We start from the raw sequence: 19,657 nt of genomic DNA, 5'->3' as shown, positions 1-19,657 counted from the left end.
TTTAACGTTTATTTATTAGAGAGAGACAGAGATACAGAGCATTAGCAGGGGAGTGGCAGGGAGAGGGGGAGACACAGAATCAGAAGCAGCTCCAGGCTCTGAGCCGTCGGCACAGAGCCCGACGCGGGGCTCGAACTCACAAACTGCGAGATCACGACCTGAGCTGAAGTCAGACGCCCAACCGACTGAGCCACCCAGGCGCCCCTATTGGTTGTTGTAATGTCTGTTAAATGCATTTTTCAAGTACCTGGTTTGGTCATGTGACACACAGTGTTTTAGCTACTCCAGCACTGAAGCCCGAGAGGTGGATTAAATCTTCACAGAGCAATTCAGGTGAGGGGCTGCTTTGAATTAGGAAGGTGGCCGTGACATGCAGAGAGTGGGAGGGTGGGGAGCCAGGGAGAGACGTGTGGTGAGGGGGCCGCAGGGTGACGCCCCGCTGTCTCACGGGGGCCTGATCGGCGATGGCAGGGCCAGTGTCTGAGGCACAGTCAGCAACCGGCAGATCTGAGCTTTGGGGCTGGCTGTCCCCGGCTCTGGCGTCTGTGCCTTTCCTCTGCCCCTGGAGCCTCATCGCCAGATGGTGACTGAGAGGAAACTGAAGCCAGCAGACGGTAGCAGAACCTCAGGTCACGTCTCGGGGGGCGAGCTGCCAGCGTGGCTCATCTTTACAAGAAGAGTGCTCTCCACAAAGTTCATCCCCCCTCCATCCACGTGGGGTCTGAGTGTGCTGAGTTTGTGTAATGATTACTGCGGGTTTTCTCCAAAGTTGTGTTAGTGAATATCTTCTAAAACATAGAAAATTTGGAAAACTACCCCAGTAGATTCTTATATACCCATCACCCAGATTCCATAACAATGTTTTTTGGGCTTTTTTGTTTGTTTTTGCTTATTTTTTTAGAGAGAGCGCAAGAAGGGGAGGAGGGCAGCAGGAGAGAGAGAGAGAGAGAGAGAGAGAGAGAGAGAGGGAGGGAGGGGGAGAGAGAGACCTCAGCAGGCTCCACACCTAGCACAGAGCCCGACTCGGGGCTGGATCCCACGACCTTGGGATCATGACCTGGGCTGAAATCAGCAGTCGGACACTCAACCGACTGAGCCCCCCCCGCGCCCCGTGACTGATGTTTTACATTCTCCTCGTCTACGTGCATGTGCATTGCAGGTCAGGATTTCAGCCACAGACATGTCAGCCTGTCCCTCACGTCAGTCTATCTGTTATCATGATCTGAGTTTCTCACTTGGTCAAGGGAGTAACTCAGATTCTCTCTCTCTCTTTTACTAATGGTAAGCGGCTGGCACCATAAATATGCTGTTTAGCAGCAGTTTGTAGCCCGATGGTGTTAGCACTCGGGCTAACCTTCTGAGTCCGTCAACCTAGAAGTCTGGCCAAGTGGCGACTCGCTGATGCATTTCTCAGTGGCCTTGTGTGAAGACAGCCTTCCCTCGTCCGCTGAGACGTGCTGCAGTGCTCTCAGAAACACAGGGTCAGTGCCTCCCAGTGTCCAGCGCCCTGGGCCTTCCGCGCTGGAGCTGGGGCCCCGTCAGGACGGCTTTGCCTGCTGTCTTTCAGAGTCTTTCTCCTTACTTGGGCGAGCGGCATTATATTCCCAGGCCGCGTATTTACCCAGTGTGAGCCATCGGTTATGGTCACCCCGGCCTTGGGTGTGAGACACCATGTGCCCGGAGCGGGCCGCCTGCCTGTCTCCTTGGTGTTTGTCCCGTCTTCGCGTCCTGTTCTGACGTTAAATGCTCTCCGCTCACCCTGTAACCGCTGCTGAACCCAGTAATGTGGTCTCCTGCCTCCCAAGCAGTGGGGGCCGCTCTTTTTGTTGAGTTTAATTGAATATTTAGAAACCAGAGCTTCCAGGACTGTTCGCTGGACAGAGCAAGAAAAAGTATTTTTAAATTGTCGAGACTTTCAAATTTCACAGTATAAGATTTTCACCTAGATTTGATTTTTCTTTTCTTATTTCTTCAGTGAAAATCTCGGCTCCTACTAATCTTATCCTTGCTTATTTACTAGTCCTGTGTGTACACTGAACACTCTCCGAGTGGTAATATCAAACTCTCAGCACCAGAATGATTGACTGAAGGTTTATTTATTACTCCTCTTTAGGACATCGTCTAGGACATCGTCAGTGAGGAATGAACACACCCGTGCCATGTGCACAGTCCTTTTGAAATGGTTATTTTCTGTTTGTGGGCATGTTATCAATTTAACATACAATTAGCTTGAATATTTACATTAGTTTCTAATTTTTGGGCTTTCATATTTTTCTTTTGACTTAAGTCAATTTTTGAATATGTAAAAACTTACAATGTGTGCCATTAAACGCAGATAAAAAGAACTCAGAGAATCCTTGCTTCACCCCTATTATCTACCTGGGTCCTGACGCTTCCTGTCTCCTGTGGTCACTTCGGTTACTTTCTCATTTATATTTAGACTTTTATTTGGGGGGAAAAAGCTAAACGTATATTTTTTCTCTTCTGTGCTTCTCTCTCGTAATATGTTCTTCTGATGCAGGATTATCATACTGTACACAACGTCCCCCTATCTTGAAATTGACTCTGTGTTACGATGTTACTAGTTGGTGTCTCCCTCACTATTCTTGGGGCTGCCATGTGAATGTCCCACCTCGCATGTTCAGCCAGTCCCCGTTCAGAGATACTCTATGCTTCTAGGGCTTTTGCAAATACAGTGTTGCAACTAATATCCCCTCGCATGTCTGTGAGGGTACCTTGCAGTTGGAATCCAGAGGAGGACTTACAGGCCACGTGGTAGATGCATGACTTAACTAAGTGGCTCACATTTCTGCCCCTGGGGTAGGGCTGTTTTGCACTTAGCCAGGCAGCTGTTTAGACTCTAGTTTCCTTCAGATGCAAACAGTGGGGTGTTGTCACGTGTTTATTTGTGCCTGAGGTCACTGATGAGGACTGAGGGCCTGTGCTTCTGTTTAAAAATGTGTATTTTCACATTTCCATGCAAATACGAGTTCGGTGTTATCTGTCTCCTCCTCACACCTCAGACATGAGCTGTGGTGATTTTACCTGCTTTCCTGTGGTCTCCAAGGTGTTTTGAAATATGTCTAGAAGTTTAAATTTAAAAAGCTACAGTTTTCCAGTGGGAACCTGAAATTATTTCTCCAACTTAATTGTGTAAATTATTTTTCCTTTATAGTAGTATTGCTGTGATATTCTTATTTAACTATGTGTTGACCAAATAGGGCTCTGATTATGAATGTCTTTATGCAAAGTACCAACTGAGGAGTCTGATGGCCAATTCACTTCAGCTCACTTAGATACCAGGGATCAACTACTATGCGAGGCCGGTGTTTGGGAGCGTGGACCACAGAGGTGGTGGGAGTCAGTCTGCTTTCCAGGGTGTCTCTAAAATGACGTCCCCAAGGAGGCTGTCATTTTGTTCTTTGACTGTGTTCTCTCACATGTGAAAAGTCTGCTGTAGGCCACCAAATCAACATACATATTTCAGAATTGATTTTTATATTTAGTGTACAATTAAGAAATAGGATATTTCATTATAGTATTACCTCCAAAAGATTGATTAAACAACTGTTTATTAACATAACATTATAACCATTAAGGATACTCAAGTGGAGTGAAGTGATTGCAGAACTTTCCATTAGAACTTTGATTTGCTTTAGGTAGCAATTTGTCCAACTTAAAAGTATCCAAAAGCTTCTCTTCCAAATTCTACTAAATCACTGGCTTTAATACTAAATGATAATAAATTAAACAGAGACCATTTCTGTAATTCAAAATTATGATTTGCTGACACATAGTCATACTTAACTAGTAAATTCCTTTGATTTCTGACCATAGGATTTTTTTCATTGTGTATTGTCTGCATAGGAGTTTTATTTATATCACACAAAACAACCTTTCAGGGTGTTGGGAGTGGTTGGGACAGTCATTTCTAGAACATGGGGAGTTCGGGCACATCCATGTGCCTTTCTTCTGCATTTATATAATGATGATTTTAGCCTAGGGAATTGGGAACCACAGTGGAATGATTTTGGCATGGATGCTGCATTTGCACTGAGGTCTTGAATCGTCATTTGCAGAATAAAACCTGTGTTCATTTCTTGTCTTACATCTAATTGACGTCCATATTTTTTGTTAAAGAGTTCTCTAGTAAGAAACATGATTTTATATGAAGGAAAAGTCCAAGGCTGAGTGTTGTAGTTAATACACTGGGGTATTGGGTTTTATTTTGAAAAGTGAATGAACAGGATGACATACCCGTGATAGACACCGAAATGGGGATACTGAGCTATTTGAAAACTTCATGGAGAGTTAAGGGAGAAATTGACCTGCATTTCTCAAGTTCAGTGCCAGGAGAGGTGGGATGAATGTAGGCTTGAAGATTAGCTGAACTGTTTCATATAAATTTACCCAAAGATATTAAGAAAACTGTATAGAAATTCACTGTCAAGTGCTTGCTTCTAAATACAGAAAAGGCTCTTAAATATAACATTGTCTTTAAAAGAAAGACGGCTGTTTTTCATGATGTTGTGTTAACTTACATTATCTGCCTTTCAAATCAGGAATTGTGATGACTTTAATTCGGGAAATGTTATTGCTTTACTTAAAGTGAGGAACACACATTTGATTTTCTTTCTCGGTTCTGATGTTTCAAGTGCACAGAATGAGTGCCAGAGCAACAAGTCAGTTCGGTGGGGATGTCAGAGAAACACTGTGGAGCCGGACCAAGTAGGTAGTTGGTGGGGTTTTTCCAGCAGCAGTTCTGGTGTCCGATGAATCCCAGGCACCCACTGACTCGGGGAAATACACACGTCACCAAGCCCTCAGACAGGGACGATGGGGACTTACCTCCGCGATGGTCTGATTTAATCATGATGGCTCGTTCTTCCAGAAGTGGGGGTCAAACTAAGCCACCGCGACCTGCCTGAAGGGCAGAAGCGTGTGTGCCCGCAGGCTGTGGGCTCTGGAGGGAAGGCTTCAGAGGAACAGGCTGTCCTCGGCCTGGGAAGCCGTCATGGGCCTGTGCACGCGACACACTCGAGCATGTTCGTAAACACGTGATGCGTGCCTGTGTGACAGGCCATATTCCCGGTGTGCGAGGACCACGTAAGGCTTCCGCACGCCACCGTCCAAGGAAGAGAATGGCGCAGCTCCACCTGGGAGGACCTCTTGGGCTGGCTGGGTCTCTGGGGTTAGAGGTGAGAGCGCCGTCTTGACGGTGGAGATACATCTGTAGACCTTGAGGGAAGGAACATGACGAGTTAAGATTTACTTCAGGAAGAGAAGAGACCGGAGAAGGAGGAGGAGCGGAGGGGCCAGATCTGGGATCCCGGACGCAGCCGGCGGTCAGGAGCGCGTGGGGCCACAGGTGAGTCATCGGCAGGTTCAAGCTCACGAGCACCTGGGAGGGCACTGAAGAAAGAGGATTCCGTACCCTCTGGTTATGGGTCGAAGTGAATCCTTTTTGACTTCATCTTGAGGCCGCTCTCAGTAACAACTCAAGTAGGTTTGTTTAGTGGTGGCCCCTGGACTTTGTTCAGCTGAGAATTGGGCTGGATCCACAGGATTTATCCTGGTGGAAGTGGAGGGGAGTGAGTTGCAGCCTCAGAGCCTGGCCTGGATGGTTACTCTCCTCGTGTGGAAAGTAACCCCTGGTGGGAGTGGATGGATAAGGCCCTGGGTGTTTTCCTCCTCCGACGCAGCGGGAGGTTAGTGTCCATAAAATTGGGTTGAACCGTTCAGGCACGCTGTATTGGAGTCTGGGTGTTGGGAAACCTGTTTTTAAAACAATTCTCTGTGCTCAGAATGTGCAAATAGATGGTGTTGAGTCTTTGTTTTGAGTGGCAGAGATAAAAAGGCTTTAATCTTTCTGTCAAATGCAGCGTCTTAGTAAAAGATGAGGACGTGACCTAATTCATGAGGTAGGTGGTAGATTGCCGTGTTGAGTGTTGACAGCAGAAGTCTGAATGTTCCTGCACTGGCTTGCCTCAATTCTCTGCCCCCCTGACCCCCTTGGAGGAGAGGGTCAGTCTGGAAGAACAGGTTGACTGGCTGTGGCCCCGGTGACGACCCCATCTGCCAGGACCGCCACCCTGTGGGTATTCCGTCAGCTTTAGGTAGACCGCGTTGTCGGACGAGTGCGTTCGGCCCTTAGCAGTTTGCAAGGAGAGCTAGTCCTCGCTCACCTCTGTGTGCAGAAGTGTGGCTGCGCTGGGCTCCGTGGCCTCTTGCCCTGTGACCACAGGGGAGAAAACGCACTCGAAAGTCTAGGCTGGTACGTATGAGGGAACTTACTAGAATAGCTGGAGATGTGGGCAAAGCAGTGTACGTGTCACACCCGCAAAACCTATTTCAGTAGAGGCCCGTGTGTGGGCTCTGTCTTGGCGACCGCGTCTGCCCTTGTCAGGGAAGCGAAGGCGTGGGCGTGCGTGGGCCAGGCCACGTCTGATCTGTGGGCCAGTTTGATGATCCCAGATTTACTTAGAAAGTAAAGTCGAAGAGAACATCTATTTGGAAAATTCCAAGTGAAGTGACGATCAGTGTGAAGAAAACCGAAAGATTCTTTATTAAATAAATATGTGACTGGGGTAGGTTAAGTGTCTGACTTCGGCTCAGGTCATGATCTCATGGTCTGTGGGTTCGAGCCCCGCGTCGGGCGCTGTGCTGACGGCTCAGAGCCTGGAGCCCGTTTCGAATTCTGTGTCTCCCTTTCTGCCCCTCCCCCGCTCATGCTCTGTCCCTCTCTGTCAAAAATAAATAAACATTAAAAATAAATAAATAAATACGTGACTTCACTGAATAAGGTTACACCAGGAAGTGATACGGGAGAGTAAATTTGTGTTTTCTCTACAAATGAATTCATGGTTTCAGCATAACACCAATCAAAACGCCTAGAGTATTTTTAAATAAAATAAATGGATTCTGAAGTTTCGCTGCAAAAACGAGCAGGTGGGAACGAAGGGAAAACCAAAACAGGGAAAAGACGCTGACCCTCCCTCCAAGTGTCAGTGTACCGTCAGCACTGCGGTCGTCGGAACAGCATGGCGCGGACGCGAGACCAATGACGCGGATCCACACGGTGCAGCCGGTCCGAACAGAGTCCAGCGCTGACAGCAAGGCTGTGGGAGTGTGAAGGAGACGGTGTTAGTTATTTTGAAAAAATATTTATGACCCGCTACATGCATTCCAAATGGATTAAATAATTAGTATAAAGACTCAAAACTATAAAACACTCCCCCTCATCTCACCCACTGTCAGACTACACGTCTGTCGCATCATTGACGGGAATCTCGTGGAGTCTGTTTAATAAACTGGGAGGAGATCACAGGGGGTCAACTCGGGTTTTCACTTCGGGGCAGTGGGGACCTACTGGTACTGGGACGGTGTCCGGGCAGGACAGTGGTCGTTCCGGCTCCGAGTAACCATGGGGACTTGTGGTGCCTGGAGACTGAGAGCTGACCACTAGGCGGGCCGCACGTCAGGTGCGGGCAGGGCGGCGCTGGGCGGGCGCCCTGGGAGGGCCGTGTGCCGTGGGGTTTTCCCGGAGCTCCGAGGACGGGTCTGCCTGTGACACCATGGGCAGCATCGTTCATTCACGTGAGACCCTGGGACAGACCGACTGCGTCGGAGAGATTCGAACCTTTGGGTCCCACGAGAGCATCGATTTGTTGGACTAGGTCACAAACCCAAAAGTTCTGCTTCCAAGTCAGCACGACAAATAGATTTGTCACTTGACTTCCTTTTGCTGCATATTTACAGAATTTAGGATACATCTTTTAAAACCAGCCCAAAAGCAATACATATTTGAATATGAATTGTTAATCAATGTCTGGAAAAGCAAACAGCTATCAGTCATTACCGGACAGTTAATTTTTGAAAGTCCTTTGCAGTGTTCAGCGCCAGATGCGGACGCACGGCTTTCAATTGGAGACCGCTCCGGCGTTGTTTTATGGAATTCCGGGATTATTAGTCAGACTCTCTGGCGGTGTTACTCTCCAAGCACTAAACCTGGATTCCGAATAAAATACAGGGCAGGAAACTAGTTGTCCTCCTCCTCCCGAGTTTAGGTGCCCTCGGTGTCCTCCGCGTCGGTTCTGCACCGGCTGTGTGATGCGCGGACAAGTCACTGGGGTCACGGGGTCACAGCACACAGACGTCCCCTCTGGAAGCAGGTTTAGCAAATTGTAGATGGGCGTTTGCCAACATCCAAAAGTACAAATAAATGAAACTTCCAGGAAAATGAGTGAGAGAAACTCTGTGTTTCTGAGAGAACGGTCGTTGTTGGCCCTTCGTGTGTCCTCTCACTTCCTCCCCCTGGAGTCCTGGCCCCTGAGCGCCACCCCCTCCCCCGCCCCCTCCCCACCAACACCCAGCCATCAGGACCGCCTGCCGATTCTGCCTTTGGGGGCGTCTGGATTCCACCCACATCTCCCCATCCTTACTCACCCGGGGAATGCAGCAGCCTTCTCTGCCTTGACCTTTTTATCCTTGACCCTCTTCTGCCCTGACCTCTCCTTCCTTTCACCTCCTTCTCTTGACCCTCCTTCTGCCCTTGACCTTTTATCCTTGACCCCCTTCTTCCCTGACCTCCCCCTTCCCTTGACTCTCCCTCTGCTCTTGACCTTTTATCCTTGACCCCCTTCTGCCCTTGACTTTTATCCTTGACCCTCTTCTGCCCTTGACCTTCCTTCTCCCCTTGACCTTTGGTTAATTTTCTTCATTGTGAATGGTTGTACCGGGTGATATTTGCCAATATCGTCCGGCCTTTTTGGAGGTGTGGATTTTCAGATGTTCTTAGTTGGCCGTTCCAGAAACGTTTCTTTGGGACTGAGTCCTGTTATACTTTATCTGTGGACCTGCAAGGAGCGTCTCTGGTCATGTGCTCCAGGGCAGGGTTGCTGGGGTGGGATTCGTCCATGCGTCTTTACTGCGTAACTCAGGAGCCCGTGGCAGGGGTGCGCTCCAGTCTGGGCGCCCTGCATGTACAAGAGTGTCTCTAGTTTCTTCATATCCTCACCTAAACTTCTGGTTTTATTGTTTTCACCTATCTGTTGGGTATATTAAGCAAATTCATGGAAGTTTTGAAGTAATATCTTTATTTTCATTCAGTTCATAACCTGCTGTGTTCTTTTCTCTGTCAGTTGGTGTTGTGTCCTGATGTCTGTCTGTAAGTTGGTGTTATGGTCAGAGACTACATTCTGACTGACCATGATGCTCTGTGGTTGCTTTGGGGCTGTGCTCCATGGGGGACTCTGAAGTGAGTTTTGTTTGGTTTTGTTTTATTTTTTAAAGTAAACTCTACACCCAGTGTGGGACTCGAACTCATGGCCCCAAGATCGAGTCACACGCTCCACTGACTGAGCCGGCCAGGAGCTCCTAAAACGAGAACTTTTTATTATTATTATTTATTATTATTATTACTATTATTTTAATGTTTTATTTTTTTTTAAGACAGAGAGTGACAGAGTTTGAGTGGGGATGGGGCAGAGAGAGAGGGAGACACAGAATCCAAAGCAGGCTCCAGGCTCTGAGCTATCAGCACGAACTCAGGGCTCGAACTCACGGGGGTGAACTCACGGGGCTCGAACTCACAAACTGTGAGATCATGACCTGAGCTGAAGTTGGATGCTCAACTGACTGAGCTTTTTAAACAAAGAACTTTTTAAATTCATGGCTGTTTCTTTCAGATTCATAATCATGTTTCACATCTTCTGTACCTTTGCCTATTTTCCTTTTATTCTAATGGCAGATGGGCAGGCAGGTGTGCCCAAATCTCCAGCTGCCGCTTTAATTTTGTTTATCTGCAATATTTGGTTATTGGGTTTTTTTATCTTAAATATTTGCCGCGTATGTGTGTGGTCTTGGTTGTTGTATCTTCTTGATTTATTGTTCCTTTTATCAGTGTTTTGTTGTCATGTTTTTATTGTTGCTGGAAAATCTGGGTTTTTTTTTTTCATAAATTGGTTTAAATTGGATTGATCCCCTTTGGGGAGTTCAGATTTCCCTAGTTTATACATCACTGTCCTTTTCAACTTTTTTTGTATATTTTTGTGTGTCTTCAGTTTATTTCTTGTCTTTATTTTATTGTCTGCAGATTTCACGTGAAGAGCTTTTAAACTTGAAACAACTATTTCCGTTCTGTGTGGGGGAGATCTGTTTTTTTTGCAAGATAAACAATTGCATTGTCTGACAATGATGATAATTTTTTCTTCTCCTTTTCCAGTCATTAAACACCATATTTCTATTTACTGCCTTACTAATTTAGCTCTGTTTTTTCAGAACATTAGATGGTAGTGATGATAATTGAAGTGTTTTATAATAACTTTCTGATATCTGTTAACAAGATCATAAGATTTTTCCTTCTGGTTTACTTAGGTGATTTGTTACTTACGATCATTAGGATATTATTTTGTGGACATGTAACTATTTCTGTGTAGTTGCAATATTATTCTTTTGTTCTGTTCTTGAATTCTATTATCAGAGTGCCGAAGACGGTCCATTTTTATTCCAAAGTGAGACTTTGTTCTTCATTTATTTTTGTTCTTTTTCTTTGTCAGGTTTTTTAATTTTTCTGTCGGATGTGGTGGGAGTCATTCCCTCTTTCCTATACTTGGGAATACTTCACACAGCATAGGATTTCTTTCCTTGAAAGTTTCAAAGGATGTGCTCATAACCATCTGAGCTTTGGATCATTTATAAAGATGGTGTTGGGGTGCCTGGGTGGCGCAGTCGGTTAAGCGTCCGACTTCGGCTCAGGTCACGATCTCGCGGTCCGTGAGTTCGAGCCCCGCGTCGAGCTCTGGGCTGATGGCTCAGAGCCTGGAGCCTGCTTCCGATTCTGTGTCTCCCTCTCTCTCTGCCCCTCCCCGTTCATGCTCTGTCTCTCTCTGTCTCAAAAATAAACAAACATTAAAAAAAAAAAAAAACTTTAAAAAAAAAAAAAGATGGTGTTGACAAAATTGTGAGTCTGTTCATTGTCTCCAAGTCTGCTTGAGTTTTGACAATTTAATTTTTACCGAAAATTGTCACCTACAGTGCAGATGCAGGCCGCTGCCTGCTGTGGCTTTAACTTGGCATCGTTTCTCCATCGGGTTATTTCATTCAGTCTTCTCTACTTTGGCTTATAGACGCTATTATCTTCTCAAGTGGCGTTGCAGACATCGAACTGAAAATTTAATACACTGTCTCGTTTCCTGCAGTAATTTTATTTGGCGTAACTTCCCTCTGGTTTTTCCAGCTGATCCCTATATTGTTAGCAACTGTATATTCTTAAAATACACACTGACTCAGCCCTGCTCTTCCCACCGAGTTTCCCACTTCTCAGCGGTAGGCAAATACGGACGGTGGTTCGCTTTGACGCGCTGCAGACCAGCGAACCAGTACAGGAAAGGCTGTTGTGAGTCGCAGACACCCCTGTGTGGGTGCGGCTGTCTGGTGTCGCCCGCCTGCCTGCCAGGTAAGCCTGCCGTTCCTGGTCCGTGGGCACGGGCGAGCGAGAATCGGCCAGGTCAGAGCGGCTGATGGCCGGGTGGGCACAGCTTTCTCTCGCCACCCTGGTCATGCTGCCATCCGCCCTTGGGTTCTGCACACCCCTGCACGCTGCTCCTCGAGGCAGGGAGCCCACGTGCTTGGGGGCCACGACTTAGGGTGTCCTGAGCTGGAGCCGCCCGGCGGCACCCTGTCCACACGTGGGACCCTGGCGCGTTCCCGCAGGGCGCCTGCCACACATCGTCTCCTCCCTGACCCGTGGCACGTGGCTTCTGTTCGTGTCTGCCTCGGCCCACACTTCGTGTAAATACAGGATGTGCAAAAATACCTGTATATACAGCTGCTGCCTTTAAGGGTCTCCCCTTCATTCCCAGACGGCATGACGATGGCTGCACAGGACCCACATGATTTTTCGGCGTTGTCGTGTAGAAGCTGTTTCACGTGGTTTATGGTGTACGAGCGCCTCCATTCTCTCTTCTTCAGGTTTTTTGGTTTCTGTTTTTGGTTTTGAGAGAGGGAGAGCGAGAGAGCGAGCATGGGCGAGGAGCAGAGAGAGAGGGAGAGAGAGAACCCCAAAGAGGCTCTGAGCCGTCAGCCCAGAGCCCAGCTCGAGACTCCATCCCATGACCCGCGAGACCATGACCTGAGCCGGAATCAAGAGTCGGGAGCTTAACCAGCTGAGTCCCCAGGTGCCCCGTGCATTCTCTTAATCATTGGTAGGGTTATGTCACCAATAACTTATCTGTCAATTCAGTGGGTCGGGGCTGAGATCAAACTTGCCATCTTACTCAGAAAACCTGAAATACATTTTGTGTACAAGGGCTCGTTGAGATGTTCACAGACCGCAAGGCCTGCACTCAAAGCATACAGGTCGGTGGTTCACTTCTTGCGGAGCTGTGCCAGACATTTTTATCCCCCGGAAGGAAACGTCGTGTCCCGACTGGCCCTTGCACACGCCCCTGGCCCCCACCCCTGCATCCGCTAGTCTGTGCTCTGTGGATCTTCCCTGGGCCTTCTGTGGACACGGGGTCATGGTGTTATCCATGGCTGATTGCTCTCTCTCACCAAGCAGTCAGGGTTCGGCCACGGCGCTCCGTGTGCCGGAACTCCATTTCTGTCGTTAATGTGATTCCACCTTCGGGGTAGGACACGTGTGTAGCCACACATCACCTGGTGGGCATTTGGGTTGTTTTGCCTGTTCTGAGGGACACTGCTGTGGACACTTGGGGACACGTTTTTGTGCGGATACGTGTTTGACTCTCTGGGTCTGTACGTGGGAGTGGATTTGGCGGCCGGTGTGGGCATTCCATGTTTAATCACCGGGAGGAAGCACCAGGCTCTTCCGAAGGCACGTAGGGGTCCTCATGTGCCGAGCCTCACCAACACCGCTCCTTTCCACGTTCTGATGACAGCCAGCCTGGGGGTGTGCAGTGGCGTGAAACCTGTACTTTAAACCTATTTCTTGTCAAAAATGACACAGTTTGAGCATGAAAAGCCTAATGGAGAAAATAAAACATACCCATTACAGCACAGACAAAAAGCTACTCAGCATTTCAGGGTTTTTAGCCAAGGTGAAGATTCTTTAGCAGACATATCCGTTCCCGTAAATTATAAGAAGACAAAAACCCTAATTGTATGGCTTCCTTCTGTGCTTTGGGGTTGATTGTTTACCAAGACAAGTGAGTCCCCACAGGTCCAGCTGTGTCCTCCTGGTGGGTGGATTTGAGTTTTCCGGACACTTCTCTGTGATTAGGAGGACTGTCGCTCCCGCTCCTTCGGTCCATTCTCCGCTCCGCAGACATCAGTTACGTGCTGGTGAGCTCTCGTGTGATTTTCGTCCCCTGCCTGCCTGCACACGTCTGTGGGATTCGGTGGACACCCTCACTGCTTCACTTGACTTTAACACATTTCGTCATGGACTTTATTCTAAGTACGCTCATGTCGCTTTCCTCCTCAACACGCATCCCCTCCGAGCCGGGCTGGCTGGCTCTCTCCTGTCGTCCAGGTTACGGACATCCGCTTTCTCCGAAACCCCACAGCAACAGCAGCGTATCTTGACGGTATTGAATCTGCATTGTTTTTGGCCTACGATCCTCAGGTCTGTCGTTCTAAATAGAGCATCATTAAATTACCCTTCAGGAATGTGCACTCTCGTTTGGAGAAACGTGTGTCTTCGCAAGTGTGAGGAGTTCTGCATCGGTGGTCAGACTCTTTCCTCATTTTGCTGCATTTCACAGGGTCCTGAAATACTGTGTCCTGCCTCTGATCTGCAGCTGGTCCCATTTCTTTTTTCCCTTGAACGGGAAGCTTCTTGTCTGTATGTGCTGCTGGTGGTTCTGAGGGCAGCGAGTGGAACACAACACGACAATCTACTAACTCTCCCCCCGTGGGGCTTCACCCTCGGTTTGGAGAATATGTAATGATACATAGTGACGTCAGTGCCTTTGCCAATGCCTTCCCCTCATGAGGTGTTCCTAGTAACAGACGTACTTAAACAGAACAGAAGCACGCACGTTTTATAATTAACCTGAAGAAAGACTTCTTTGAGTCATACTTGGCCAGTTTAGCAAACGTGTGTAGGGTTTATAAATGTTAATGAAAAAGCGATACCGTAAAGGCCCATCCCTGCATGAAGACTGCGTGACTTTCTCGCAAGCTGAGCACACACGCACGCCAAGATGTGCGAGAAGGACGTTAAAATAGCCTGAGCGTCTCCCGTGCAAGTGGGAAGCCATCGCCCTGTCTTCCCATCTGCTTCCTACAACTCGCCTGGCCCGTCAGTGAGACTGACCTGTGTTCTCACTGAAATCCTGCCCTAAATCAGCAGGCGCTGGTCACGATGAAGAAAAGTAAGGTCCATCACCAAGGCCAGAAAGTGGTTTATCGATCCCTCCGCGTCAGGATGCTTCGCTGGGAGGTCTGCGTTCCTCCAGCATCTGGCCCACCAGGTAGCGGGGGGCAGGCCATCGGCCCCGCGGTCAGGCCGTCGGGTAAGACGCCTCTCGGAGGGCTGTGGACAAGGGAGGAATTGGGGGTTAGGCATTGGCCAGGTGGGTGTGAGGGGACAGGCAGGGTGTCCGCATAGAGGCCCTTGGGCGACTGTGGGTGGAGAGTGGGAGAGCGTCAACGAGCCAGCAGGAGAGCAGAGGAGAAGCCAAGGGCCTGTGGCAGGTGGAGGGGAGGGGGCCTCCAGGAAGGCGCTGACGCCTTCCCAGCTCTCCGTCCACGTGTCTGGGGGAAGGAGGGAGGGGCCGCCACGTACGGTCACGTCCAGTCACACTGTCGCAGGAGCGATGCAGACAGATCAGGGCTCCCTTAGGTGGACGTCACATCTGCCGCTTAGGATGGAACCAGAGAAGTTGCCCCGTGTGAGATGGCGCTGCCCAGCCTGTGACGCACGGTGACCCTGTGAGCTTCGGTGATGGCTCTCCCCCCTGACGTTTTTGGCTTAAATGTACGAAGTGAAGTCCCATAAAAGAACACACTTCTGGGAAATGTGAAAGAAGAAGGAACGGTGGTTGGGTGAGAGATTTTAGCAGCATTTTTCGAACCTTCATACCAGGAGAACAAGCCGTGGAATTTATAGTGTGGGGGAATCCCCTGCACTTCGAGAGGTTTGAGCTCAGTACTGCTGAGAGTGGGCATCTTGCCTCCACGGAAGGGAGGACAGGGCTGTTGTAATTAGCGGAGTTAACACAGTAGCGGCCCAGGCACGTGGGAAGCGGCTTCATCCGACATCCACAGGCCCCTGAAGGTTTCACAGACGTGGTCACTCTCGGGCAGCACCTTCCCAAGAGTAAGTGAAGGAACAATAAGTTAGGTCCAGCAAGAACGTTCCGGCAAGAGAGAGTTCAGAACGGGTCCTGCTAAATCAGGTGGCGCTTTGCCGTGTTTGAGTCATCTCGTGTGCGTGTCGTCTCCGCACTCCCGTGTTGGTCTGAGAGTGGACAGTGTCATTCTGTCAGAGTGAATAAAGTTGTCGTCATTATAAACACACGCAGCGGCCACGAAGACCTAGTCTTGCGTAGAAGTGCAATAACGCACCCAAAGTCACATGACCGACAGCAGGTCACACAGGTGTCTTTCTACAGGGACGTGTTTAAGTTGCACACGTTCCTCCAGCCCCTGCTGCTCCAGCCGCAGAGTGAGAGCAGACGGTCCTGATGCCACGTGGTACCCACAGCTGGCCAGGGGACGCTCCTGGCTGTGGGCACGTCTCTAGTGAAGGATTCTGGGGAGCCCGTGTGCCCGCCCGCCCGCCAGGCGGGGCGCCAGGAGGTCGGAGGGAGAGCGGGTCAGTGGGCGCTTTCCCTGTCCGGTGGGACTGGTGATGGTCGGGGTTGTCCTGCTCACCCGCAAAGGCTTGGCGACCCTGGTGCCTGCTTCTCAGCCACCTGCTGAGGCCAGGAGAGGAAGAGAACCACGGCTGGGTTCCCGGGTTCCCGGGTTCCGGAGCGTGGGTGTGGGGGCCAGCCCTGTGCAGACACCTCCGTGCAGCGCTCGGCCCCGGCGGCCACGTGTGACGGAGCCACGTCGGCTCCGGCCCGGGCAGCTGGCAGACGGGGTGCGTGTAGGCCGAGCGCGTCCAGACGCCCGACGGGTTTGCAGACGCCCTTACGGCTCCTGTTTGTGTACTTTCTAAGTCAAGCAGAGTTTTGAACGGGCTGTCTGTGGCGCAGCTGTTTGTGTGGACGGCAGCCTTGCGCGAGTGCGTCGGCGTGGTCGTGGGTGAGCGCGGCGGTGCCGGGAGTGCGGGTGGGCGGTACTGTCGCGCAGTCTAACCCGGCAGGACGCGGCTTCCTCCGCGCCGGCGTCACCTGGGGTGGGGGGAAGCGCAGGTTCTGTTTGGGTGGGAGGGTCTGTGGGCCAAGGGTCTGCGTTTCCAGGGAGCGTTCCGGACGCCGTTCCCCCTTGCTCTGAGCCCTTCCTCCCCGGACTCTCCCGTTAATAGAAGCATCTGGCAAGCTTCTAAAACCCTGAGGCTCAGACCGCACCCCACACAGATTCAGGCGTGGTCTCAGGGGAGACCGGTGCGGGCACTGGTGCTCTGTGGGCGCCCGGTCCTTCCCGAGCAGCCACGTTTAGTGGCCTGGAGCTGCCCCGGCACCACGGCGTCATCCTTCACACCTCGCTGGGCCTCCCTCTCGCGGGCCCATCCACGTGGCCCTGGCCTGAGGGTGCAGCGCCTGCCACCTCGCCAGTCATCCTCCTGCCTCCCCCGCCCTCCTTCCTGGCGCGCAGGGTGACCGCCCGGGGCCGCGCGGGTAGCGCCCCGCACGCGGCCCCTGCCGCTCGACAGGACGGAAATGCCAGCCTGCTCGCACCTGAGGCCCGACCGCCGGGGCCCGGCTGGGGGCACCCGGTCGACCGCGATTTTCACGCACCGGGAGGCCCCCTCATTTATCCAGAGACGTCTTTCCGACTTCCCCCTTCTCCTCTGCGGACGAGGCCTGGCACGCCATCTTCTTTACTTAGATTCCCTCCTGACCGCTGCTTCCGTTTTCTGACTGCTTTGTCTGGTGTCAGAAGGAAGCCCCCCCTCGTCCCCGGGCTCCCACGGAAGCAGAGGCCGCCCTGGAGGAGCCTGGCGCACGGGCCCTGCCTGGTACTTCCGAGGAAGTCGGTGTCCGTTTAATGATGATTTTCAACATTTCCTACTCCAACAAATCTTCATCCAAGTGTTATCTGAATCTTTCTAAAGGCATGGTTTTCATTTCAACAGCTTTGGTGAAAGTAGAAAAGCCTTTCTAAAGGCAGAAAAAATTGCTTTAAGTAAAATACTGATAATACTTCAATATTTTGAAGAAAATCCTGGCCAGTTTTCTTTTAAAAACATATTTACTCAAATCCTGTAAAACTGTTCGGCAACGGTTATTCAAAACTTAGCCTTCCCGTGTGTTAGGCCAGTCGCCGGAGCCCTGGTCAGATGGGAGGCAGATGTGCTGCCCTGTGTGCTCAGTGCAGGCGGGTCCCATGGGCTGCTGGGCGAGGGGCCGTGGTCCTGTTGTGGCGCTCACGCCCTTGGCCCGTTTCCGCTTTGCCCCCTCAGACCAGAACCGGCCTCGCCCTGCTGCACCACGAAGGGTCTGGAAGCCCCTGCGACGTCCGCCTGAAGCTGACGAGAGAGGTCCTCACGATTCAGAAACAGGACGTGGTCTGTGTCCGCGGGAGCAGCCACGGCGCACATGTAAGTGCCCTGCGCCGCCGCCGGGCGTCGCGTGGACGCGCTGGGAAGGCCTAACTGGGTGAGGCCGCTTTCCTGTTGCCTTCGGGCTGTTTGCTGAGGAAGAGCCCCTCCCCCATTAACTGTCCCCAGACATCAGGTTCCAGGTGGACCCCTTTACTGTCTCCCTGACTCCCGCCATTCCTTTGCTGATGGGTTTCCCTTAAGGACCTTTATGTGAAAATGGCCCCACGCACCACGGGATGGAACGTGACACAACCTCATTGGAAATGGAAGGACATAGTGTGAGAGGTCGTCTGCTGGCGGAAACCTCAGCCGGGAGGTCTCTGTCTAGAACCATGTGCAGCGGCCACTTTCTGGTGCCTGGCGTCAGCTCTGTCCCTGGCGTCTGGGGACATAAACAGGCACTCCTGCCACTTTTGGCTTCAGTCTCTTACAAATGAACTTTTCTTAAGGCAAGAAACTTACTGATTAGAGGCAATAAAATGTCGAATAAAGATGAGGAAGAATAATTTTGGCTGGTTTTGTTTCAGTTTAACTCAAACAGGGCTACCCTATGTGGTATATTTAATATGCAGTATACTGTACATGATGTATTTTAATATGCGCTATACTGTGCGTGATACATTTAATACACAGCATACTGTATATGGTATATTTAATACACAGTATGCTGTAAATGATATTTTAATATATAGCATACTGTATGCAATATGTTTAACATACAGTATACTGTCCATGATATATTTAATATATAGTATGCTTCACACGATATATTTAATATACAGTATACTGTATTAAGTGTGCTATATTAAAACTGTAGCCAATTTCCTGTTTTCCTTCTGCTGGACTCATAATTGGAAATATATAAATCTATGCATATACAATCTACGTCTCACTGCTCTGTCCTTTGAATGCTCCCACCCAGGAGCTACAAAAACAGAGAGGCTCAAGGAATCATGTAGCTGAAAATAAGTTTTTTCTGTGCATTTGATAATACCCCAGGTCATTCCTTTTCCCCAGTCCAGGGAGGGCTGTTGGGAGAGTGCGGGCTCTTACGTTCACAATTGCCTGGGTCCTCATGACCTTTGATTGGAAATGAAGTAAACTGGCCATTTCTCTCAAATCGGCGTTTCCCGGTAGATGCAGATGCTGCCAATGTGATGTCTTCCCTGGGAGAGCCCGACGTGCCCCCGCACGGAAGCGATGCCGGGCTCCTGTGTGAGTCATACACACACGTGGCCCTGAGAACGGAAGTGCTCGTGCCTTCCACTGGAAGTGTCCCTCTGTGCCCCACCTTTCTCAGGTCACTGCCCCTGTTCCGGATGCTCCCTGCCATCCAGGACAGGTGAGGCGACTGTGATGGGGGTGGAGGACAGTTCCTTCCGCTGTTCCTCCCTTGAATCGAGGGTCGGGTTGGACGTTGGGGTCCACCTTCCTGCAGCCCAGGCACTAACCCCTCATTTAACCTACTGTCCCCTTCTGTCCTCTACCTGTTCTGAGTACTTGGTGGCATGGGACTGGGGAGCAGAGGGTTAGCAAAGAGTTTGGAACTGCTTAAAAAATTATCCTTCTTCAGAGTGACTTTATAATCTGTAGAGAATCCCTGACAACTTATAATAAAAACATTCAGTGTTTCTGTGCTCAGTTGTCCAGGAAAAATAAATTACATTCTTTATTCATAATGTCAGATTCTTGGCCTAAGGTTAAGTCCTTGATGAAAGTGATCAGTTCCTTCCTAGGATAAATGAGTGTGTGTTCGGACCTGTCAGTTTATGTTTATAATTTCCAGTGATTCACTGAGGGCTGTGAACGGCCACAGTACAGACCTTAACTCGCCCGCTCTGGAGAGTGGGTGGGGGGCACACGGGGCTTGGGTCTGTGACCACTGTGTCTGCCGGCCGCACTTCCAGTGTTCTCTGTGGGTTCCCTGCTTCTCCTCCTACAAAATCGTGGATGTTCTGGTGAAGAAACACGTGTCCCTGT

At 50.1% G+C, this 19,657-nt stretch overlaps 1 protein-coding gene across 1 annotated transcript in view; it reads left to right on the top strand.

Moving 5' to 3' along the window:
* The window catches only part of SNTG2 (syntrophin gamma 2), a 180,448-nt gene that overhangs the window by 33,179 nt on the left and 127,612 nt on the right, over positions 1 to 19,657 (top strand). Inside the window, exon 2 of the mRNA XM_053891208.1 lies at positions 17,537 to 17,674. Within this exon, the coding sequence (XP_053747183.1) occupies positions 17,537 to 17,674 (138 nt within the window). The remainder of the gene's footprint in view (positions 1 to 17,536; positions 17,675 to 19,657) is intronic.

The sequence above is a fragment of the Panthera pardus genome, unplaced genomic scaffold (genome assembly GCF_024362965.1).
Source record: "Panthera pardus isolate Hobbes unplaced genomic scaffold, ASM2436296v1 HiC_scaffold_26, whole genome shotgun sequence".
Classification (NCBI taxonomy): Eukaryota; Metazoa; Chordata; class Mammalia; order Carnivora; family Felidae; genus Panthera; species Panthera pardus.
Note: the sequence above shows the minus strand (reverse complement) of the source record. Positions and strands in the feature narration are given on the sequence as shown.